General features: G+C 39.9%; 1 protein-coding gene across 3 annotated transcripts in view; it reads right to left on the minus strand.

Moving 5' to 3' along the window:
* The window catches only part of APP (amyloid beta precursor protein), a 233121-nt gene that overhangs the window by 162813 nt on the left and 44763 nt on the right, over positions 1 to 25545 (minus strand). For all 3 annotated transcript variants that reach the window (XM_074902362.1, XM_074902352.1, XM_074902342.1), the window contains exon 2: positions 20982 to 21149. In XM_074902362.1, the coding sequence (XP_074758463.1) occupies positions 20982 to 21149 (168 nt within the window). The remainder of the gene's footprint in view (positions 1 to 20981; positions 21150 to 25545) is intronic.

A 25545-nucleotide genomic window follows, 5' to 3' on the forward strand; every position in this document is an offset into this window, starting at 1 on the left:
CTAGGCATTATCCACAGATGGGGGTAGGAGATGGAGGCAGGAGATGGGGGCGGAGAGAGAGAAAAGATCAAGATGTTGCTGCGGTTTCACTCCTGGTCATGATAACACGCACTCACTCTTCTTCTTTGTGAACAGTGTATATACAGAACCCTGGTATAGTAACCCAAGTGTTTTTGGTACGGAGAGTGGTAGAAACTGGAGCTAGTTTTAATACAGTGGCCAGTTGGGTTGGTTTGCCCACATGAAGCTTCATGTTGTCATAATCTCTTCTCCTAAAAATCCCTAACATGCTTTTATCTGGAATTTCATGGAAGACTACCACTTACTTTGTAAATAAAACATTCAGAAAAACTACCAGACATGAGGTAGCCTGCCTAAACCCAATTCACACACGGAGCTCTGTGCATTAACACAGACTTAACTGAACACACAAACACTGGCTTTCTCTGAATGCTTTTCTCTGCATATAGCAAAGGCAGAAGCCTATGGAGGCAGAAATAAGGCTGCACGGTCAACCACATTCTCCTCACTGCCTTTCAAGTCCTTGATTTATAACACAAATATGTTTGCAAGCAGTAAGAAAATCAAACCAAAAATGTTAGCCCTGCCAGGCAAATTCTGTTTACCACATCAGGTCTCTAAAGTCTCTCTTGTGTAATTACAGAGGATATCCAGCTGCTCATACTGTAAAACCTCAGAGTAAACAAGGTTGGACTTAACAGTCTCTTCCAAGCTGCTTCCCTGTCCATGTTAAACACTTACTTAAATGCAGCGAGCACTTTTATTTCTCTGTAGGCAAAAATTTTCATTCACAGAGGAAAAGCAAAGTCCACTTTGTCATGCCACCATAAATCCACCCACAGTTTTACTCTTCTCAAATACAAACACAGAAGATGAGACTAGATTTGCCGGTTACTCTATGGCATACCAGAAGCAATTAACACTTCTGAGTTTGGGAGGGGTTGCTGGTTTTGGCCTTGTTTAGTTTATTTGTGTGCTTGAGTTTTTTTAATTAAATTTCTGCAGGAATAAGGTCAAGTATTACAGCAGTGAGATGGAATAATACCTAATCCAGTTAACAGGGTAGTTTTTATTCTCAAAAGTAACACATCACGTACATCGGATAAGGACTGCTGTCCTCCCAAGAGGGGTAAAAGCTGGCAGTCAGAAGTAGGGAAAAAAAAGTTAAAAATCTCCTCCTCTAGGCATGATACAAGATTTCATCCACCCTATTCCCTCTTTAAGGGATGCCTAAAGCACTGTGTCACCATATCAAGGGACAGTGTAAACAGCTAGGGAGACTGGGTCTGGTTTTTCATATTTTCCTACAGGCTGCTATCCCTCTGACTGCACACACCAGTGGGAGGAAGGTGAGGCACAGTGCTCTCCTGGCAGCAGCTCCTTTCTTGATCACATCAATATATGAAATGTTAGTGATCCGTGTAAGACAACTAACACACAAGGAGGGTGTTTAAATGACTGTGCTGTCTATAGTACCAGCATTCAAGGGACTGCAAGAAAGGCTCAGCTCCCTGACCTGGATCTTCAGGAGCAGTTCTTAGTATGACCACTCTTCTAAAAAGGCAAATATTAAAAGAAAACCAAACAAAGCCAACAACCAAACAACAAAGTCTGACTTTTCTTCTTGCTATATTATCATGATGATGATGATGAAGAAACATTGTACTTCATCTCAAGTATGTCACATTTCAAAAAGTGCCTGCATCTTGTGCCAGCAATTTCTGCCCAAAGATAGGGTAGCGTTCTGAAGGAATGAAATCAAGCAATTTAATACCTTTGTGAAAATCACTACATGTGGAAAGTTTTCATTTCCTTTTCCCCAGGTTTTGAAAGAAATCATCAATATAAATGGGCTATAATACACATTTAAAATCACCCAATTATCTAACTGAACTAGTTTCAAAAGCTTCACCTAAAGAATCCTCCCATCTTTCTCTCAAATGGGAACATACGTGACTACAACTGAGTTGTTAGTTATGTTTGTTGAGTAGATCACAGTACAAAACATACCGTAGCATAAAATCTATTAAAATATACTTGAAAAAAATATCATTGTTCTCTAGTCAACTATTTCCAAGTTCCACTGCTTACGAAATGACCTACTTTATGTCAAAGTTGTCCTCGGGGCCATTCAAAAACTGTCACAAAGTAACAGGCCTGGAAACCAATTTTTAAAAATCTAATTAATTTATGCATTCTTGAGTTTACTGCGGAACTAGCCAAAGGGTAATTTATTAATCTAAGATCCTAGATTCAGTTGTATGCATGCCCCAAGAGACAAATGCAGCTGTGATTTCCCTTTTCATGAAATCGACTGCAAGCTCTAGTACCAAGAAAGTGAAATGGTAATGTGAGGTCATATTCTGAAACAGTGGTTGTACTCCATCACCCTGATACAAGAAAACCATGCATGGTTTAGTCTTGTAGTGGAAGTAATACAGAAAAAGGTTGGGAAATTTGCAAATTAGAAACAGACTACCTCACATTCTAAAATATGACTTAAAAAAAAACAATCAGAAGTTGATCCTGAGGAACAAAGCTACAGGAAGCACATCTGCAGAAAACATTCAAATCGGTAACATTTCTTGTTTTGTGAACGTCACAGGAATGCGCATTCACTGTTTTCTACTTCTGTGTCATGATCCTTTACAAGAGGGATACCTACAGTAATTACCTGAATAGCTCTAAGATGACACTGCATTTTTTTCCTTTTACATCAAGCATCAATGTTTTTTAATAATTCCTGTTCATGTGCATGAGATATGCACTATATAGACTATAGCTATATTCAGAGTGTTTAGTGTCAGTATAAAATAGTGTAAAAGTTTCCTTCCTACAGAAATCTTCTTTCTTCATAAGTATTTATAAATTTGTGTTTTCCTCCAAGTTCTTTCTCAAAACATTTGGTCTAGAGTAATCAGAACTGCCTCACCCCTGTCTCACACAGATACAGCTATTCTGCCTGCGAACTGCTCTCTTACAACAGTAACCTGGAGAATGCATGACTGAATATAAATTAGGCATTTCTTATTTCCATTACCAATATTAACTGTATCTCAGATTAAATGAAGTTTACTGTCAAAGCTCACCTATAAAAACTGTCACTGAATGTTTTCTGAAGCCCTGTCTACTTAGGGGAACTGCAGTTTGGAGCCACTACCAAGACAGAATTTCATTTAGTCTTTCACATTTTCACATGTGTCTGTGTTTCAAATAGGGGACTCTATAAAATAATGATGCTTCAAAACACAGACAATAAATTCCAGTACGGCAGTCTGCAGGTAGAATAAGCTGAACAAATGTATTTCAGCCTGATTAGAACCACACCGACATATTCAGGATTTAAACTTGTATTATACTTTAATCTGAAGTAATTTTCAAAAGTAGAAAAACCCTTATGATATAAATGTTTGTACAAAGATATGCCCCCTGTACCCCTTAAAAATATTCACTGAGAAACAAACTATTGGAAATGATTCAGAAATTTGGACAGTGCACTTCAGGACACCAGGAAACTTGCACAACACTTTCACTTGCTTCATGTATTTAGCTTTGAAGTGGATATTTTCAAAGAATCATTTCTTTTGCAGCTTTTTTCCCCCCCTCCTCGTTTCCTCCTTCTCCCTGCCTCCTTCAATTACTGCTGTCTTTTGTGAACTCCCAAATAACTAGCTTCTTTTCAGTCAGGGAAAACAGAAAAACCAAACCAATAACACAAGGAAACAGTCAGTTTCTAAAAAATAAACTGTATTAAGAATTTGAATGCATTTTCTCTATTATTTTCTAAAGTAGTGGAGAACTTTGTTAAAAAAAGAATAAAATTACGCATTTTAAACATTGCTGAGACTTCTGCAGAAATTTGATTCACATTTCTGTGGTGGGAAAAGGCAGGGGGAAAGTTAGTAAAGGGCATCTTAAGTGCTAGGTAATGGATGCCTCATCAGGTCACATGAAGGAAATGTGCAGCAGAAGCAGCTCGTACAAACATGGTGCAAATTCTTCTTTATACGGAATATATATCATGTCTTTGATAACACTCACAAAGCATTACTGAAAGCTAATGTTCAACAGGATATTAAGAAATCTTTAATAACCATTATGGCTGTCCAGATCACTTAGAATTCACTTGTACTCATAAACTGCACTTACTGTTTTTCTAATTTTGCTTTCAAATTAGAAAATTTCAAATCCCCCAGTGTGACAGGAGAAGAGGAGTATGTAAAGGTCTGTAATGACTGCCAACTTCAAGGGTCTTTGCAATAAAGCTTGGAAATTTGTCCAAGATAGATGTAAAAATTCTGGCTTATTTTAGTAAACTGGTTGGTGCCTTCATTTCCAGTTGATAACTGGACTGAAACCCCAGTTTTCTACTAAATACTGTAGCTGCTAGAGAAATAAGCCATCATCCTGAGCCTGTGAATGACGTCCTCCTGTTAAATACCCACGTGGACCTAGCCATCTTCCCTCTTGAGAGCAAGGGCTTTCAGCCAAAGATCCTTCAGATGATGCTGCGCCCTCAAGTCCATGGGTGACTGCCTATTTGGGTGACTACCTATTTGAAAGCAAAGCAAGAAATGAAGTGGACATCATCATCTGTGCGTTACCATAAAGCGAAGCCCTACCATCCTTTTCAACAACAGACTTCAAAATCTGCCAGACTGCACACACACAGGCACAATGCCTGTAGTGGCAGGCTGAGTTAGTCCTGGGTCTGAAACAGAATTACAAATGCAGTGTCTCCCAGGACAATTCAGCCACATAACACTTGGTTTGCACTAATTTTTAGTAAAATCATAACATCTTTTTACTGTTTTTTTCAAAGTGAAAACCCACATAGCAGAAAATTGCCCTCTGTTGCTGCATTACCACAGCAGACCCACCTGGCTTGGTTGATTTTCCAGCAGTGAGAACACATGAGGTGGAGCTCACAGCCCCTCAGACCCATGCTCCACCATTAAGGATTTACAGCAAGCCCCACTACTCACAGGCTCTAAGTTGTTCAGACAGCACAGGAGAAGTTAGGGGTCAAAACTTTTGAGTAGTTTTTTTCCACTTACAGGTAATGAACATTGCTGCAAAGCTAGCCATTGAACCTTGTAGACATGAGGAGGAGAAAGGTTCTGACAGAAGCTGCTCATAAATAGGTATATAAACACCAAATCTAGATGTGCATGAAGTTCCCAGTCATTGGGCTGTCTATAGGTGTCTGTATGTTTAACAGAAGCAGCTCAGAAGCACGCAAGCCAAAGAACAAACCGTCTTAGCACTCCATCCCCCACAGAAAAAAACTAAACAATTTCTTGCCAGCCTTCTTCCTCTTGCAGTCTGTTCCCACACAGATGGCAAAACATTTTTTGAGGCCTTGTACTGCATGCTCCACTGAAGTCAATGGGAACCCTGACACCGACTTCTCTAAAAGAAAGACTGAATCCACCAACTCAAAGAAAGACAGAAAAATGAAAAGCTTGGGTTTTTTTCTTCCTCCTACAAAAGAACAATCTCAAAAGGATTAGGACGGTTGCTAAATGGAGAAACCAGAAGCACTTCAAATTACTCCCAGTGACTCAATTGACCACAGTGATGTTAATCCCTAGAGAACACCACTTGTGGCATAACATTAAATCCAACCATATTCAACAAAACTTCCGCACCAATACACATAAGACTTTATTCTCAGAAGAAGCAGAAACAGGATGTAGATTTCCAAGTGCTCAAAGGCATGCTGAGCAAACAATGTCAGAATAAACTTTAAAAGTCCAAGTTGATTATGAACCTTCTGAGATGTGTTGATCCTAAATTTTAAAGGACAGAGTAAGATGGTCTGTAATCCTGGCACCTGCTTTTCAATCCAAAACACTGCAGCTGGAACATGCCCATGCCCCTCTCACCAGATCTCCCAACCCGCTCACACAAGAGACAAACACAACCAGGCCAAGAGCAAAGAGCACCCATCTCAACCACCTACTGTCACAGGGTCAAAAGGGCAAATATCACCACACATTCTCAGTCCATGTACTGTATGAATGAGGCTTTCAACATGAAACAAAAAAATTATGTCTACTTAACATGAGTTACAGCGTCAACAGGTTGCTGACAGCGTGACAGAGCTACTTGCCAAGCTCTGACTCCTACCCCGGGTGAACTGCTCCGTTACTTGAAATCTGAACCATGCTAGCTCAGCAAGGTGATCTCTAAATATGGTATAAAACCAGTTTCTACCTCCTCTGAGTACATGGGCAGAATAGGTAAATAATACTATCATTAAGAGCTTAGCACCAACTCCACTCCACAGACATTTCTGAACTTCACACACCTCAATCTTGTAGAATCTTTTGCTCTTGAAGAGAAAAACAATGAGGTTTGCAGTAGGATTTCATTTCTGACTTAGGCTTCAGACTGCAAATTCAGCCATTCCTTACTGCTGGCACTCCCAAATTGGTTTCCTGTCTTGATGATTGTTATTTTTAAGATATGCTGGACTAATGATATGGTAACATTAAAAGTCAGGAAAGAAAGTGTGACCTCAGTTGAATATTCTTTTTAAAAAAGCCAGTTGAGGGAATAAGTCTGATGTGTACGATCAGTCCTCTTCTTGCCTGAGCATTCAGTTATTCCCATACTGGACATCAGTGTCCTTTGCACAGATAAGAGTAGGTTCCTTTAACAGAGCCCTACCAAGCAGATATAAATACCTTTCAAAGATGAAACAGTATATGAAAACCATTAGTTTCTGTACTTTTACTGCTGGTGGGAAAAAGAAAATTAAGAAAAAATAAAAGAGGAAGTTTTAGCACGATGCAGATTAACATTTCCAGTCCTGAGGCTAAGAAAACAATTTATGAATGCCCAGAAGGACATCACATGCTGAGTACACCAACTAACAAAAAGTGTTAGTGGAGTCTACTGTAATTTCTTCACTGTGTAACAACTTCACAATTAACCAGCTTCTTGAGGCAACTAACATGCAATTGTTGTGGCTGTATCCAACTAAACAAGCTCAGAGCACCTCAAGAACAGGACATTCTGTGCAGCAAAGGTGTCAAGAAAAGACTAACAAGAAAGGGGCCTCAAGTACTATTTGACAAGTACTAACTCACTCAACCTTTGACTTGCCCTTCATCATCAATAGTGTTTACGACAATAGTATTTAACAGACTGGCATCACGAATAGTAGCTTAGTAGAAAAACGTATTTCTTGTATTAACAGCTACATACACAGGGATATTTGGAGTCATTATGGTAATCACAACTCAGGTGCCAGTAACACAAGCAAATAATTTCTGCTGTTGCATGATCCTCTCCAATTTGCCAATTCCTCAAAATCCAGAAAGAACTTTAATACTGAAAGTAAGTACGATAATTTATCATATATCTCTTCTTTTATTTCACAGTAAGACTGGCAAACAATACATTTAATCGAAAGTTATCTTCGGCACCCTTTCTCCAACAGGAACTAAATTCACTGAACTGGACTGAAATGAAAATAAATAAATTAAGTTTGACCACTCCAATCAAGAAATACTTGATGAAAAGTATTTTCAAACAGATGAAGAAAAACAAAAAAATCCTTAACACTCCATACTGCCTTGGCTCATCCTGAGAGAGAGATTACTTCTCACCTCACAGAACAGCACCTACACTTCTGTTGAAACTCTCAGAAAGGAAAAAAGCAGATCAAAGCTTTAAATGCTCTTATCTTCAGGATTATATTATGATGCAATCTACTTTATTACTACACTCTGTGGCTTAGCACTTTCTGTTGTTTAGCAGGGTAACTGTTTCAGAGAGAAGCTTTCTTTAGTACTCATGAAAGGAAGACACTAAACTAGACTGAAGTTCCTTCTCCAAAGCTAATCTAAAAAGCAAAGGCAATGTAAGGATTTGTACAACTTCAAGTAACTCTGTATCAAACTCCCAGCACAGTGTGAGTCATTTTTGCATCACTCTATTGCTGTAGCCCTGTGACAACTGCCAGGCTCGACCCTCTAACACTCTGTAAGACAGCCCAGCACTTCTCTCACAAGAAATTCTGTGACACTGCTACACAATGTTTAAATTAATACATCCCATTAATTTGCAAATATCAAGTCTACATTATGCATAAGACAGGATTTTAGTTTGCTAAACAACAGCAACAAAGAACTCTAACTTTAGAAAAGAGCATGCGAGACTGGTGCTCCTCGGTGCAGCCACTCTTCCTCTCCACCTCCAGCTGCAAAACCCTGACAGAAGCAAACGCAACAGCAAAAGCAGCAGTAGTTGGGACTCTACATGTGAGATGGAGGGTCTATATTGTTTTTCTCAAAATACTTATGGCAGGCCTGTAGAAGAAGAGTTCAGCAAATGACCCAAGAAAACTAAATTTCAGATGGGATCACCACTGCAAGGATATTGCATGATACCAAATTTCTGTGTCTTTCATTCATCTGTCTGTTCTTCCTGTTGTCACCATCCTGCCTAAAAATACCAGCCTTGTTCACATTTCTTTATTTTCACCTGCCTTCTTTCATCTCCTTTTCTGTACTGATTCTGGTATTTGGAATCTATTTGCTCTCCACTTACATTCCTACTGCTGCCCTAAATTAAATCACTGAACCACATTTGCATCTCTGATTAACATGTGGCCTGTTCTTTATTACTGGCTTGATTTGACATCTGTATTCTAGAACTAATAACATCCTTTTTTTTTTTCCCCATTTAAATTGTTCACATTATCTATCACTAGCGAAAATCTGCTGGGGAAATTCAGGTATTAACTAGGTATGTTCTTCAGAAAACACACATGGATCAAGAAGCAGAAAAATGTAGTGCCTTCAGAAATACCTAAAAAGCTTTTCCTTCACAGGCTGCTCAAACACCACAATAAATCCATCCTCTGGTCAGCTGTCATAAGAAGGGAAAGTCATGATCTTCCCTTCCACCTCTCCCACATTAGCACTCCAGCTCATCCGACCTTCAGTGAGCTGGGTCAGAGAAAGAAATTCCTCCTTTTTTGTTTGTTTATGGGGATTAGCTTTGTGCCAGTTCAGTTCCCTAAATTTCCTCATCGCAAGATGAGACATATGCTAAAATCTGGCAGAACAGAAATGAGGAGGAAGAGGGGAAGAAAACTGACTCTTTTTGCAACAGCATGCACCGCTTAAGCTCAACACTTCTGCTAAACCATTCTGTAGCAGCACTTCTGTTAGCTTGGTAAGAAACTCTGAAATTAGCTCTCACAATTGAATGGTCTCATAAGAGAGACTGTTCTTGCTACAGATCTTAAGCTCAAGATGCTGAAGCTGAATGTCCCCACTTTTGCATACTTTCAGGAATTTCAAACCCGGATGAATATGGGAGGCTTCTTGGTCCTCCATGTTGCTCCACCTCAGAGCGATGCTCTTGTACGAAACGCCTGGGGTAGAGGAATGAAATTGTGATAGGAACACATCAGCCTACTGCTCAAGAAAGTGGTTCTGATATGTACCAGCACCAAAATCTTAAGTCATCTTCCAGACTTCAGCAAGTTATGGCCTATTAGCATATCCACGTATGTGTCCTCAGCAATAGCTCAAAATGAGTTTCTTTGACAATCTCCTCTAAAATACTAAAAAGTATACACAGATTAACGAACACAGTATTACAAGTTTAGCTTTAATAAGATCAGTCTATCAAATCCCCTTAGGATCCTTGTTTAGAAGCATAAATGTAATTCCTGCTTCTTGGATGATCCCTTCTGTTTTTTTTCTCCTCTTAGACTGAATGTACAGACGTGCCAAGCTGTGTGGGAACTTCGAAAAGTAACACTTAGCTGCAACACTTCACAGATGTTTAAAGAAATACTCATCAAAATCACATTTTCCATTTTATTTTTACAGTCTGTAATTGGCTCAAACAAGGAAAAGCAAAAAAATACTGAAAGATCTTGATACTGTCTCAAAAAATGATTATTTACCGTGTGCAACTCAGAAGCTGAATTTACAAAGAAGCCATTTATTGACCACAACTCTTCGGTAGAGCTGTCTTCCCAGGCCAAGGGGAACAAGTGGGTAATGAATGGAGGAAATTAGACATTTTATAAACGCTTAATTATCACTGTTCTTCAAAAAAACATATGACTTGGGATAAGAATGAAATAAATGGAATTGCATTGGTTTATATTCTTATGGAAACATTGTGCAGTTCCTTCAAACAGCTGGAATTGGACATCTTGCACATCATTAAATTTCTATGTGGTCAGCGCTCTTCTGACCTACAATGATATTTATAGAAACTATACTGGCAAGAAAAAAAATTTTCTATCAGATTATTTCCTCATACCCAGATTTAACAGTATGTATGTTTCAATATTCATACCCAGACAGGAAAAAAAGTTAAACACAGTACTGGGATTATTGTACAAGTTAATTTACTTTTTTTGTATTACTATATGCAACAGCTATCTGTACCCACAAAATACAAAGCTGATGTTTTAACAGATATTGTGATGCATCTTCTAAACACTACAGTGTCTTTCTAGTAGAAGCTACTGTCTTAGTTGAAGAGAAGGACACTTTCCCTTTCCCTAGCAAGGATTCACACCAAGGCCTCATAACAATTTGAAATCGTCTTAGGAACTTTAAATCCAATGCTCTGTTTTCAGTCTCAACATTAAGACACATGCCTCAAGAGCTTTGAAAAAAAAAATATCTAAAAATCTAAAATCCTTTCAAAGTTTTTCATTAGCCATTTGCAACACCCCTTCAGTGAAAAATCTCACCTTACCCAAGAAAAAAAAAAACACCACACCACCAGCTAAAATTCCATTTAAACTATTAGAAAAAACCCATGCTATGCATATATAAAGGAAAAAGGTAGATAAAGTCATCAATAATTGGCCAGATAAACAGAAACCTCTCTGTTATTATAAACTGTAATTAATCCACAACCATCTAGAACAATTTTCTTTAACAAGCACACATCTATAAAAACAGATTATCTGGGGGATTTTTTTATTAGCCAGAGGTATACAGTATTTGGAAGATTAAAGCAGGCACTCAGTACAGTACTACATAATAATTTTAATTGGATAAAAGCTAACCGGATGACAATGCTGCCATATGAATCAGAAAGCAGTGGTAATAAACTGCTTGGGAAAAAATGGAATGTCCCAGAAATCAAGAAATATTTCCCCCATCCAATGCTGGGGCATTGCCCTACTATGAAATCAAGCATGCATCACCTTCCCGACAGCTTCAAAGCAAAAGAAACTGTCTTTTTCTTTTTTATTTTTGCCTGCAGAACTGACAACTGAAAATATGTGCATGATGCCCTTTTACTTGCAAAGACAGGCTTCTGAACATGAACCTATTCTCTGCTACCAATCTAGACAGATCAGTCCACTGTCTGCTACTAATAAGCTTCATAGGCACTGTTACAGTGAAATAAACACATCTGTAGTCAATTTTTCTGATCTCCATGTATTTCAAAGTAGATGGACAAGGGTGAAACAGGGAAGAAAAAAAAAAAAAAAACAACAAGAAAAAAGAAATTTCCCCTTCCACTCCCCCCAGAAGAAAAAAAATAACGAAAACTCCCAGAACAGAGTAACATTACCATCACAAGAAAAAGTAGTAAGATACAGCACAGTAAAGCTACAGAGTCATCCATAAGGGATGTGGATGACCCAAAAAAACCAGAACACCACAAAACATACTACCTATTCACACATACACAATCACGCACAGGGACTTGATGAAGACCAGAAAGAGCTGAAGCCCCAGAACACTGGAAACCACCCAAACCCTGCAGGTAGCCTCTCAGGTCTCATGAGCACCATTCCCAAGGAGGGACTAGTCACACCTGCACCCATCCGTCTGCAGAAGTACACCATGGCTTCACTGCCTTTAACTGGACACAAGCCTGATGTTGCCAAGGCTCCTGCCTTATTCCATCTCTTGTCCATTTACTGCCATCACCTCTCCACAAGTCAGTGCTAACACAGAAGCTGGATCAAGGAACTGACGTACCTCTAAAAACATCCCCCCTAATAATAAAAACTGCATCACAGTGGAAACTGCCAGGAGTTAAGAGGACCCAGGATGACCTTTAGCAAAAGTGGGATAGATATGTGACAGACTGAAGTGTCCATGCAAGCATGGTCTGAAAAGGTAGAGGAAAACAAAGTAGCTTAGCATGGCCATTTCATCCTCAAAAAACCAAATACGTAACAGCTATACCTTTATAATAGATTTTTCTTAAGGTAATCACCACACTTTATGCCTAATATCTCTTAGCCTTATAATATTATTTATTCAAGGAACAGCTGCTACCAGTCCATCTGAGAGATGCAAAGTGTAAGGTGTTTGGCAGATCATCTTTCTGTAAAGAAAATAGACAATTTACTATGATAACTATGTAAGAAGTAAGAAAAATAACGGTGAAGCGCAGCAGTAGAGGTCTGCCGTGTTGTCCCCATCAGGAAACATCACAGGTGCAGGAGCGGTAACATCTCCACAGACCACATCCAATGCTACACAGTCCTCTCAGAAGTTCCTTGGGTTCAGTAAGGCCCCGAGTTGGGCCAGTCAAGCTTCGCTCCCTTCCGTAGGCACGCAGAGACTCTGTGCAAGTGTGGTTCAGCTGGTCCTCTTGTAACCTTAAGGAACAAACCATAAGCAAGGAGCACAGCATGCTGATGATAGTTTAAAACATTTTCTTCTTGTCTTTTAAATCTCCAGTTTAGCAGATGTCTTTTGACATCTTGATCACATGCTAAATGGTTGTCTGCTAGTTCAAATATGAACCAAAAAAGGCAACAGGACTACCCTGCATACAGCCAATGCATTCATGTATTTTAGAGGAGAGAAGTAACAATAATATTCCTGACACAAACACTATGCTGGTGAAACTCACTGATTAAGTTGCACCATTCATCTAGTCCATCCTATCTGTGAAATTCAAAATTAATCTAGGGGAAAATGCAGCATCACAGCTTCATTAAACACTGCAGTATGCATTTACCTAAGACATTTATGCAGACAATCATCATCCATTTTCATTCTTTTTCCTCCCTCAGACTCAAAGCACCCTCCTTCCACAAGAAAAACATGTTACTTCAAAAGATGCTAGAAAATATATCATAAAAGCAGTAACATACTGAGAGCCTGATGTTGTTTATTTATTTTCAAGACATGTAAAACAAGGTCTGTGTAGGGAAAAAAAATGAGAGGGGACCTTTTTATTATCAACAAAAGAAAGGCAGCATTATTTTGCAACATATACTCCAAGTTTTATTAGCCACTTGATTTGAAATATATTTAAATGGTACACTACAGTTTGGGATAAAAAGCCCAGCTTTCTTTCTCAAGAGGTTATATGGTGAGTATACTAAGGTTTAACTGCAGGATAAATATACCATCAGTAGCAGACTGCATTTCCAAAATCTAAGCCTTCATTGAAGAATATGAGATTTAAGCACTAGCATACAGAGTGAAGGAATTTGACTTTTGCTGTGGACCAAAAGCTAAGTAAAACAAAAAGACCTCAGTAATCAATGCAAACAACGCTAAGATAACAGTTCACCTAAACTTTTAAGCAAGACTGTGCACATCTCAGAATATACCAACACACATTAATCTTGAAAATGTCATTTGTTTTTAAGGACAGTCTGTGCTGCCAACAATCTGTATGTTTGCCATGATGTTTCCCTAAATGGACCGTTTTCCTCAGAGCAAAACGTATGTCTTTTTAGGCTGCTGAATTTAGGGTAGAACAGGTTTAAAATTCATTTTCTTCAATACAGTGGCTATTTGGTTTGAGAAACTAGAAAGACCACATTATGCAGCCTAGATAAAAACAACAATTCATACTAGGATGAAAATGACAAGGTAACATGGAGAGAAACCATTATCAAAGCAGCAAGACCATTTTCATCATGTCTCAAATTCTCTTCTCAGAAGAAAATGCCAAACTTTTTTTTTCTTTTTAAAGTCACTGGCATGCCTGGAAGTTCAACAAACCCTTTAACAAATCTTCAGAACCTCTCAACAAGGACAAAGACTAGAGAGGGAGAGAACCACTGCCATCAGTCCTGCCTGATTCTGCCTGGTCTGGGCCCCAGGGCAACAAGCACTGAATATCGAGATGGTAGAGTAGGGAGCCAAGCAAGCAAGTAAAAATGAAGACGGGGCAGTGGTTTGATAACCTTTTTAGCCCATCTATCAAAAAGGGGACCTGAGGACTGCTCTGAAGCTGGGGGTTGTGGGGTGAATTAATGCCAAAGCATTAATATGATCACATTCCAGCTTGTACTGGATCTGGCTAAGAAGTGGCTTTGGGTTTCACCAGCAACTTATCTAGAAACATGTCATAAACACAGAAGACTTGAGAAAATGACAAGATGATAATTTTTAGAAGTATTATCATTAGAGATTAAAAGTGTCAACAATCTGTCTCAACAGTTACAAATAATGAAATACTTATCTGAATTTACCCTACTATTTTCTGCTCCACATAATACAAAGACATAGTTAAAGCATAGTAGCACGCTTTATAATTAATTTTTTTTTATTTCTGGGGAGGACTTATGTAAGAAATACACATTCAGTGCAAGACATTCATGAATCTCAATGATGTTCAGAAAGAAAGGGGACACGTATCATGACTTTACAAAAGAAATCAAGCAGTCATGATGCAATTTCAGAGATGCCAAGTCTAACACCTGCAAAGTCAACATACACTCTGCATCTAAAAGTTATTCTAAGCATCTAGCCAAAGACTGCACAGCAAGCCAGCTGCTGATTAAAAGGCACAGCTAAATCGCCAGGCTCCTGGGGTTTACACTCTATCCGCTCAACCACGCGTGATATCCAGACCCAAACTAGTTTTACTGTAGTTCTGGGTTGGTCTTGGAGAAAAAACCCCAAACAGTTCCATGCATACTTAAAATGGAAATGAGCACCTCCAAATTACATTGAGTGGAGAAAAAACATGCATTACACAATATGAATTTTTTGCCAGCTGTGAGTGTTGTTTTTACAATTCATTTTGGACACTGAGTTCAGCACAGATGGCAAAATAATTTCAGTCCTTCAAGGAACTCATATAATGTATTCCTAATTAGTAGACATAAAATTCAGCACATAGTAGCTGTTCAAAATTGCTAATATAATAAAACATACACCAATATCTTCCATCTGAACACTCATTCCGTTTAAACAGGGAACTGAGTACACCTAAATTAACTTCCTACTCTGCATATTCATGTGACTGAAAACACATACTTTGCCAAGGGCAGCCTCCAGATCGTTTTTCTGAAAATTGTTTAGCAAGACAAGGAGCTGACTGGCCTCTGAAACACACCTTCCTTCAACACTAATGTGCCACCCCAGTGCTTGAACAGGTGTGGGTGGGATACCCAATTTCTTCCACAAAACAACAAAAAGCAAAATCCATGAGCAGCAGATCCTCACCTGTTTTAGGACCTCAGCTAACCACCCACCAGAAACTTTCCCCAGGGAGCTAGTTATCCAGTAATAATGTATGACAGGGTTTTCCCAACATATCTCTGAAACAGCTGGTACTACAGATTGACCGATGGCTTGATTTGAAGTGTCAGCTAGTACACTCACAACACTCTAACAATTTTGGCACATAACACAGGTGTAACTACTCTGTTTACATTAACACAACGTTGTTCAAGCACCTGCAGCACTTGTATTTGACAGTTGTTTGCAGATCAGGCCCATGCTATTTTACTTATTCAATAACAGGTACAATTAATACAACAGGCATGCTAGCTAGTTTGACATCAAAAGAAACCACCAGTAAATTGTATTTCTCTAATCAGCATCTCATTCCACCCAAAAAACCTTGATTTTTCCTTTTTTTTTTTTTTTTTAATTTAAAGAAAAGCGACCACATTAGGCTGAACACAGGAGAATGTGCAGATTTGAAGGCAGAGGAGATGGATGTACTGTGCTGTCAGAACCACTGCTTGTGACTTCAGTAGCAGAGTTTAACTGAAGTCAGGGAAGTTAGAAGACAGCATTCAAGTATCTTCCATTTCCTTTCAAGTAAGTAATGCACAGTCTGAGCTTTGTCATCTTTAGGTTGTGTGATATGCTGTCCAAATATAAATTCAGACAGTTCCTGTGCTGCACTGAGCTCCCACTCAAAAGAAGTGAAGTAACAACAGATGACATAAATCTTCAAAACATGTAGGCGGTTCTGCTTATTTCCCGTTCCTCCCTTTTTGCCCCTGAAATGATCCTCTACTGCTACTTCCTGCATCAAGACTTCAAAATGCACCTATGCTGGCAGTGGACGAGGAAAGACAATGATGGCAATCTCAAGGAAAAGGTACAAGGCTCCCAGTACATGTGCTCTGCAGGAGAAATGTATGTCCTTCCATGCACCATCCAGCCCAGTGCTCTGCCCACCACACAGGCATCTGGCCTTGCACTGTCAAGAAAAGCTCTTTTAAAACAGCTTAGAAGGAGGCAGAGGTATGCATCTACTTGTAAGTTCTACTAAAAGGGGAGATCTTATTTTTTATTTTTTGAAAGATACCTTTAAGGAAGAAAACAAGCCAGAGAATACATGGAGTATCATTCTGGTTTAACAGTGAGTAAAGAGGAGTTTCCTGATAAAATATACTAACTTAGTATTATTTTAGAGCCAAGGAGCCATAGAGCAAGATCTCTACTGTACTTGCTCATTGAGTTTCTGCCCAGTTGGCTGCTTTTGTTATGTCCCTTCTGGTCTTTCCCTGGGGTACGAGGAACTGGGTGAACAGGCTAACTCTACAGGATTTACCTTAGTAAAGCATCATCTCTTGCATTACAATCATAATCACAATGCCTGGCACAGAGCCACACAAGGTATCTGCAACAAAAACCATGATGGACAGACTTCTCATTAGAGGTGCAAGGGGAAGAAAAAAAAAAATAATCTTACCTTCCCTTGCTCCCTGTCATTCCAAGGCTCTGCTCAGAGCTGGGGAAAAAAACCCAGTACCTCAGCAGAGGACAACTAACAGCTGCTGCTACAGCAAGACCAAAACCGAAGGAACCTGCAGTGGTGCCAGGGAGCATGAAAAACATACCCGTCTGCTTGACTGGCAATGCATATACACTCAGCCTCTGCCTATACCAAGGAAACAATGCACCTCAAGATGCAGCAGGCCTTCTTTTGGGGAAAAAAAAAGCAGCATGAACAGAAGATAAAAGGTCCTATTTGACAAAATTAATAAAAAAGGAGATGTCTACTTGCATACTACTCCAATCCAAGAGGTACCACATCTCAGCCTTGATGTGTATTGCTTCTTGCTAAAGGGAAGATGCAAATTTGTCCCATTCCCTGATAGCAAATGCTGTCTCGCAGCCAAGGTAAACCACAGAAGGCAAAGGGAAAACCACCTCACTTGTTACCCACAGGATACTAAGCCTATTTTGGGGAGCACCTTGCTGATTGATCCTCCAACATGAGAAGCCTGTTTGAGTTGCATTTACTAGCACTTCTTTACAAATTAATTTCTTGTAGAAGTGGGTGCTTTCACTCAACTCACTGGTTTCTCTTATCAGGTCATGGGAAATCTTAACTGAAGCAGAGCAGTAGTGCCCTTTTCTGGCCAAAGCCCAAGCCCACCATGCTACAGCCCCAGCCACAGGGGCACGGGGAAGCAGGGAGGACTATGGAAGAGAGTCAGACAAAACTGGGAACTTCTTTCCATGCTGCTGGGCTGGATTAGCTTCAACCTGTTTTGGTTTGGTTTTTTTTTTTTTAACTTGCTGTCAAAGGATCTGACCTTCCTAATATTTGCTATTTCTGAATTTATTACCAGCATTAAAAAATAGGGGCACACATGATTCACCCTCACCCCTAAACCAGCTGCTGACAGAGTCCATCGGTGCTTCCACGTGCTCTTATGCCCGAGACCAGCTTGGCACTTCTCCAAGTGTCCTACAGTCAGTTGTGCTGTGCAGCTCAGGTGTGTGTGTGGGAAGGATAGGGCAGGACAGCCAGGACATCAGCAGTCCCCCACAAACAAACAGAAACCAAGCTGACAAGCACAGCAAGGAAAGGTTTGGTTTTTTTTTCTCCCAGACTCCCATGTTTTAACACATCACAATAGAACTGTTCACTTCAAGTTAATGAAAGCACAGTTTAATCACACATACATAAAAACATAGATTAAATAAAATCAGCAAGATGCGTGCCCCATTTTTAGCAAGTAGACCTGCCAGCACCTCCCCCCTAAAACTATGCTTTTAACTGTAGCTAAAGAGACACTCTAAAATTGTGACATCATCATCTAATATTAAGCTAATGAACTGTCCTCACGCAAATCAAGGCTATCACCACACTCATGTTTAAATATTTACCCTTAAAAACCCAAGTAACAGAAGGTCTCTCCTCCTCTGTTTCTCCAGTCTGGAGGAAATTTCAGATTCCAGAAAAAAAAAAAAAAAAAAAAAAAAGGTTAAAAGGGACTTACAGAGGTCATCCAGACCTTCCTCTGCTAAAACCAGAGCTTACATCTAAGTCAGACCAAGTTGCTCAAGCCCTTATCCAGTTCAGCTCTCCCAGTCTCCAAGGATGGGGACACCACAGCCTGCCTTCATGCTCGTGCCACCACATGGCCACTCTTATGGCAAAGAATTTCTTCCTTATATGCAATGGAAAATTTCCTTATTATTCCCTTTGTCATCTAACAGTATATGGCTACTACGTTCTGACTGCTTTTGCTTTCCTCTTCCATTTTTCCATTTATTTTTAAGAGGGCCGCTTTTTTTTTTTTTTCTTTTTTTAGAAACGCCACCCAAAATTTCAAAGTCATTAGACAATTCAGCAGAGATTGAGAACTCTGAGTCCTTGTTCTGGAATTCTTCCCCACCTGCAGCATTTGTAACTGAATTGCCAATGTACTGAGCTACTCAGAATCACAGAATGTCAGCTAGGTTGGAAAGGACCTTGAAGATCATCTAGTCCAGCCATTCACCTAGCACTGACAGTTCCTAACTACAGCATATCCTTAAACTCTAAATCAACCCTACTCTTAAACGCCTCCAGGGATGGGGACTCCACCACCTCCCTGGGCAACTCATTCCAACGCCTAACAACCCCTTCTGGAAAGAAATGCTTCCTGACATGTAGTCTAAACTTTCCCTGGCGCAACTTGAGGCCATTACCTCTTGTCCTGTTGCTTACTACTAGGTTAAAGAGGCTCATCCCCAGCTCTCTGCAAACTCCTTTCAGGTAGCTGTAGAGGGCAATGAGGTCTCCCCTCAGCCTCCTCTTCTCCAGACTAAACACCCCCAGTTCCCTCAGCCGCTCCCCGTACGACCTGTGCTCCAGACCCTGCACCAGCTTCGTTGCCCTTCTCTGGACACGCTCGAGTCATTCAATGTCCTTTTTGAAGTGAGGGGCCCAAAACTGAACACAGGAATCGAGGGGCGGCCTCACCAGTGCCCAGTCCAGGGGTCAGATCCCTTCCCTGTCCCTGCTGGCCACGCTATTGCTGACACAAGCCAGGATGCCATTGGCCTTCTTGGCCACCTGGGCACACTGCTGGCTCCTGTTCTGCCGGCTGTCAATCAACACCCCCAGGTCCCTCTCTGACTGGCAGCTCTCCAGCCACTCCTCCCCAAGCCTGTAGCGCTGCTGGGGGTTGCTATGGCCTAAGTGCAGTACTCATGCCTTAACCCCCCACCCAAACTTTCTACTCTTACTTCCCGTAAACTCACATATTACTTTCTGTAACCTTTAAGGTAAGGACTTACTACCTTGTGGACTTTTATTCTCTGCTTCCATTTTCTTATGCATAAATCAACTTTATTTAGATAAATCAAAGGACAATTGAAAACCAGAAGAAACCTCTGAAACTACTAACTTACTGGTAGGTTAGGTTTGGTATTTTTGGTAATGGTAAACAAAAATATAATAAATGTAAGAAAGTAATACTCCTAGTAAAAAGACAAAGCAACTGGTGAAAAATCAATTTTAATAGACGTTACAATATCTTCCTTAAAATTACTATTCTAGACTATAAAGCCCAAATACAGAAAAAAATGAACAAAACACCGCAAGAAACAGAAGGAACAATCAATGGGTGAAAGAACAGGAATGAAGATGCTAAGAGAGCAAAGATCTGAAGAGTGAATTATCTTACTTTCTAAAAGAGGCGTTTTCACAGGAGAATTGGTTTGACATTTAGGAAGCAAGACAGCTACTGCTATGGCAATAAGCAATAGCTGCTGCTTTAAAAAAGAAAGAAAGGCAAGGGATGGTATAGAAAGACATAAGTACTAAAGCGACTCGAGCCATGCCCTTTTGTTTCATGGCATGAAATCCACATTTTCTTTTCAAATTGTCACACACTGGTACGAGGTTATCACGCTTTCACAGCATGGAGACAAAACAAAATTAGATCCACAATCTGTTCTTAGGACATAAGCTAAGGGTAATAAGTTTCTGCTCTCAAATATGAAATCAGTCGTTGTGACTTCATCTGTAGGGCAAGCTTTTTCTATTAAGAAACTCTGAATGGTTCAGTGTGCAGCAGAGACCAATAACTCTGGGCTGCCCCTGTGTATTTCAGTACCAGGATAGGATGACAGAAGACATGTTACAGCTGACGCTTTCAAGATCAGCCCAGAAAGAACAAGGGCATTTTAAATAATAAACTGTCACCTCAGCTTTATTCAAAATACTTTCTAACTAAGCAGCTCATTGTGCATATACTATACAAAAATTATCCCCCAAGAGCAAAAGACAGAGGGAGAAAATTGGTCCTAGTTCCCCCCCCCAGCAACCAGTTCTTGAAGTTGTTTTAACGGGATCTGAAGAGAGCCTCTTTAAAAAGGACAAAAAGGCAATGGAGCAGAAAAGGATAAAAAAAGAAAGGGAAGGTCCCTACAGACTCAGGTCTCCAGCACATGCCTGCACCTTAGTGCTTCAGAATAACAAACACCATAGTTGTTCCTGAGGATGGCACTTACTTCCTGGCAGTACTGGAGAATCCCTTCCTTAGTACCAATGCAGGTCTTGGTGCCAGAGGGGTCTGATTCCCACTTTCCGTTCTGCACATTCATGTGCATGTTGAGTTTCCCACAGAACATGGCGATTTGAGGTTCTGCCAACAACCCAGCATTTCCATCAGCAGGCACCTGAAAGGAGAAGGAAAAAAAAAAGTTTTCATCTCACATCTAACATTTAGGTACATCCAAAGCAGGAACAGCTCAAGCAAGCCTGAACCAAACTCTAGGTTTACCCATCCACGGCAGCAAAGGCTGAAATTGTTTCCTTCAGCCAGATTTAAGAAATGTAAATGTGATTTTCATAAAAATCCAGAACACAATAGTGTAACACAGAGTTTAGAGCTGTTATCAAACTGTTTTGTAGCCCAAAATTTTCTTCTTATCGATTTGGGCTAAACACAGAACAATGAGCATACCTGAAGCACGATTACAGACATTTAATTTTCCAAATATACTTGGTGTACTGGAGGGGAGGGGTTCATTAACAATATACAAAGTAACAAGTTTTCCCCAAGAGTTCCTAAAAAAACCCCTGAGTATATCTTTTGTCAAGATACTCTCTAGTTCATTTAGATGTTGAGCACACAGGCTGTATTTTATCATGCACTACAAAGATGAGATTAAAAGCAGTGGCTTCCACCTCAACTTTGTTTCAAAAGAACCTTAAAATGCAGTGGCTGGGGTAGTAGCAAAATGGGACTGTTGTGAGCTAGGTCTTTACCAAAGCATTGTAGAGTACCAATGACCCGAACATGCACTAACATACTGAGGCTTAAGACAGGTCACCCAAAGTGGCGGTCCCTGCCTCCCATTGGCATGCTGCCTGCCCACAGCCCATCAAGCACCACCCAGTTGCCCCCCCTCCTTCAACTGCCCCAGCACTGCTGGGTTGTGGAGCCAAACATCAGAGCTGCCCTCAACAATATCCCAATTAAATGCAATTTTGTAATGTCTGTGAGCTTCCTATCTGCGTTTATAAACCAACAACCTTCCTCCCCCGTAAACCTCAAAACTGGTTTAAATGCCTCCCACAAGACCACACCATTAAGACAAATCAAGAGCTCTTTTTCAGCCCTCTGACTTCTGGCATAGCCAACCAGAAGGTGTAAGCCAGAAGTACTCACTTCAGTTTTACCATCTGAGAAACACAACACAAAGATAAACCTCCTCTGAAGGTTAGGTTCCTCAAGAGAGAAGTCAATGGCTCTCCACTGTCCCTCCTGCTCCAAAGGCAAGCCTGTTGCCTTTGAGGTACCACAGAGTATGCAATTAGGTTTCCATATCTATTTTTAGCTTTTAATCATTTAACTAGAAGGCTTCTTAAGGGGAAAATTAAAAACATTTTAAAAGTTAATGAAAAAACTGAAGAAACAAAATTACTGTTTTATAAGAGGTATGCAAATCCTGTATCTTAGATCCCCCACTCTTTGTTTAAACAAACACAAAAGACTTCATGAATTTTATATGCCTGCAGTAATAAAAAAAAATCAAATCTAACACCAAGAAACATTGCAGGAGTCAACATCTAGCTACCCTAACACATTAACTAGCATTGTAAATTAAAATGCCACAATTAAAACAAGGATTTTTTTTTAGAAAAGGAGAAAACATTTATTTTCATTCCTTCTTTCAGATGTTAAAATGTTACTACAATTTAGCTTAAAAAGAATAAAACGGAAACACTTCTACTAGCAGAGATTTCCCTTTACTATCTCAATTTCTCTTTTCCTGCGGAACGAGTAAGCTCTCTACAATTTAGCAGTCAGCCATCACTGTCCTTCCACCGGGTAATTATTTTCCAATAACTGGGATGACACCTTGTCTGGGTTGCTTTGATCAGTAAAACTATCACATGCTTACTAACATCTTCAGAAACTCTGGAAAGCATCTCAAACGTGACACATCTATAACAAATACTTGCAAAAAAAAATCCTCCAAATTAATGTTTTTTCTTCATAGATGCAACATAATCTTATGAAAATTTCAGTAAAAATAGAAGCGAGTCATTCCACAGGTGACACATGTGCATGTGAACTCTATTCACAGTCAGCTCCTCCAACTGAGATGTCTATTAATTTAATAAAGCACACAGCAGTCATACTGTAGCAGATTTTAATTTTTTTTTTTTTCACTCAAAATCTCAAGGTGTAAATTTAGGGAGACCTTGCCTTCTGACTTTATAATAGGGAGCTTTTCAGTTATTTTTGCCTTAGCTAAAACAGCTAAAGTTGAGGGGAAAAAAATGTGGCTGTTGACTTGGAGTGCTATCAATTTAACTCTAACAACATGACAACCTATGACTGTCTACTTAAAATCTCATTCCCTTCAGAAAAGACATGACATCTCCCATCTTAATGAAATTACCAGAGCAAGCCATGATCACATTTAGCTTTCTATATTTTGAGCTGACAGGGCCATACTAATGAACTGCTCCGCAGAGCACTTCATCTTATTGATTAGGACAGCTAAATGTTTCTAATCATAAAGAAATACTGAAGCAATTAACAGACACTGTAAACAGAACTAAAGCTTTTAGATCATGATCATGAATAATTCACTCAACTTCCCAAGTTGAACTCTATGTTAAGACTGTCCTTAAAGCAAGGATAGTAGGTTAATGGATTTGTCTGTTACATCTCCGGCTAAGATGCAGCACTGAGCTTTCAAATTAACTTTTAGTAAACAAGTGGAGTGGAAATAATACCTTTTTAAACATTTTGGATGGAAGGGGGGGACGGGACAAGAAAGACACACTAAATTATTTAATATCTGAAGGTAAGTGCTTGCCACCACCGTGTACCTCCAGTGTTGAAACTGAAAGCCTCTCACCTTTAGTAATAAGCAGCAATTTTAGACATTGCATTTTCAACACAGTACCTGTGAAATTTGCAGTGACATTGCAACATTTTAACAAAACAGACCAATTGTTGAGATAGCCTTTGTGCTATCTCCCTGCTCATTCTATAAAATATGCGTCTAAGCCAAGATTTTTGCTATCTGATACTTCATTTCTGAAGAAAATAAGAACTTGATCTGCTATGGCACTTCTGATTGAAAACTGGCAGCTTCCTGCTTGACAAGAAATTACTCTTGCTGCACAATCCACAGAAACAGCTGATGCTGACAGAGGCTTGCCTGCAGAGATGATGGTCAAAACACAACTGTCAAGCCTAGGAGCATTTTTGATGTGAGGGCAAACAAAGGGAGCATTACCAATTCTGACCTTGGCCTTACCTATCCTAGATTTAGAGCTTCTGCTAGACCTTTTGACAACATCTGAGAAAGATACGCCTATGAAGAGTGTATAACTAAAAGATTTCACTCCATTTTGCAAGCATATGCTTCAGAACATTGTTGCTTCTATTCTCCCCAGGAGTGAACATCGCAAACAGTGACTGACAGTGATTCTAACACTAAAAAAAGAACACATTTTTTTCAGATCATTGGTCAAAAACCTGCAGCTACTGCATTAAGCTATATATCCCAGTACCTAAAGGGAGCCTACAAGAAAGGTGAAGAGGGATTTTTTACAAGGGCGTGCAGTTATAGGACAAGTGGTAACAGCTTTAAACTGAAAAAGGGTAGATTTACATCAAGTGTAAGGAAGAAATTCTTTCCTGTGGGGGTGGTGAGGCATTGGCACAGGCTGCCCAGAGAAGCTGTGGCTGTCGCCTCCCTGGCAGTGTTCAAGGCCAGGTTGGACGGGGCTTGGAGCAACCTGGTCTGGTGGAAGGTGTCCCTGCCCATGGCAGGGGGGGGTGGAGCTAGATGATCTGTAAGGTCCCTTCCAGCCCAAACCATTTTATGATTCTATGACTAGACTGTACTTCTATATACTGTTTTCCTCTGGAATCGTTCAGACTACAACAAATTCAGAGGAAAAAAGCTGAAATCATAAAGTTAAAAATTCATTCTTCATCCAAAAAACCTAATTATGCTAAATAACAGATAGTTAAGAATAATATTTCTTATACCTACATTTTCTGGTTTCTTCTCACTTCTCTCTGCAGCCCTCCACAGCAACACACAGACTTTTGTTAGTTTACCAGAGTGAAGTAGCAAATGAAAACGTGGCAGCAAGATGCACCACGCTGCCTCTCTTGCCAGTGCCCCACCACTGAACACAAGAGCCTTCCCAAGGCACCTGCTGAAAGGGTGCCTGGAAGCAATCAGTCCTCATAGCCTTGATTTTATGGGATCTATTTTAATCGAGGGGACATTCCTAAATTAAGAACTGCAAACTAACTAATGAATTCAAGAAAGCATTGTTGCCATTTAGTTTTATAAGGTTGATGGATTCAAGAGGAGAAAATAAGGGACATGTGAAGCCTCTCAGGCTCCTTTGGTCTGGACTGGCACTGGAGCAGGTCTCCAACACTTCACTACCTGTGCCTGCTCTCTAACCTGGGGGGTCTCTCCCACCTACACAAATCTCAGTTTTATAAACACTTCAGTAGTTCCTTATGCTTTAAAAAAGTCATCACATGTAATCCTAGCCGATAAGGCCTGCACACCAATTTCCAAC

The sequence above is a fragment of the Athene noctua genome, chromosome 1, assembly GCF_965140245.1.
Source record: "Athene noctua chromosome 1, bAthNoc1.hap1.1, whole genome shotgun sequence".
NCBI classification, from domain to species: Eukaryota; Metazoa; Chordata; class Aves; order Strigiformes; family Strigidae; genus Athene; species Athene noctua.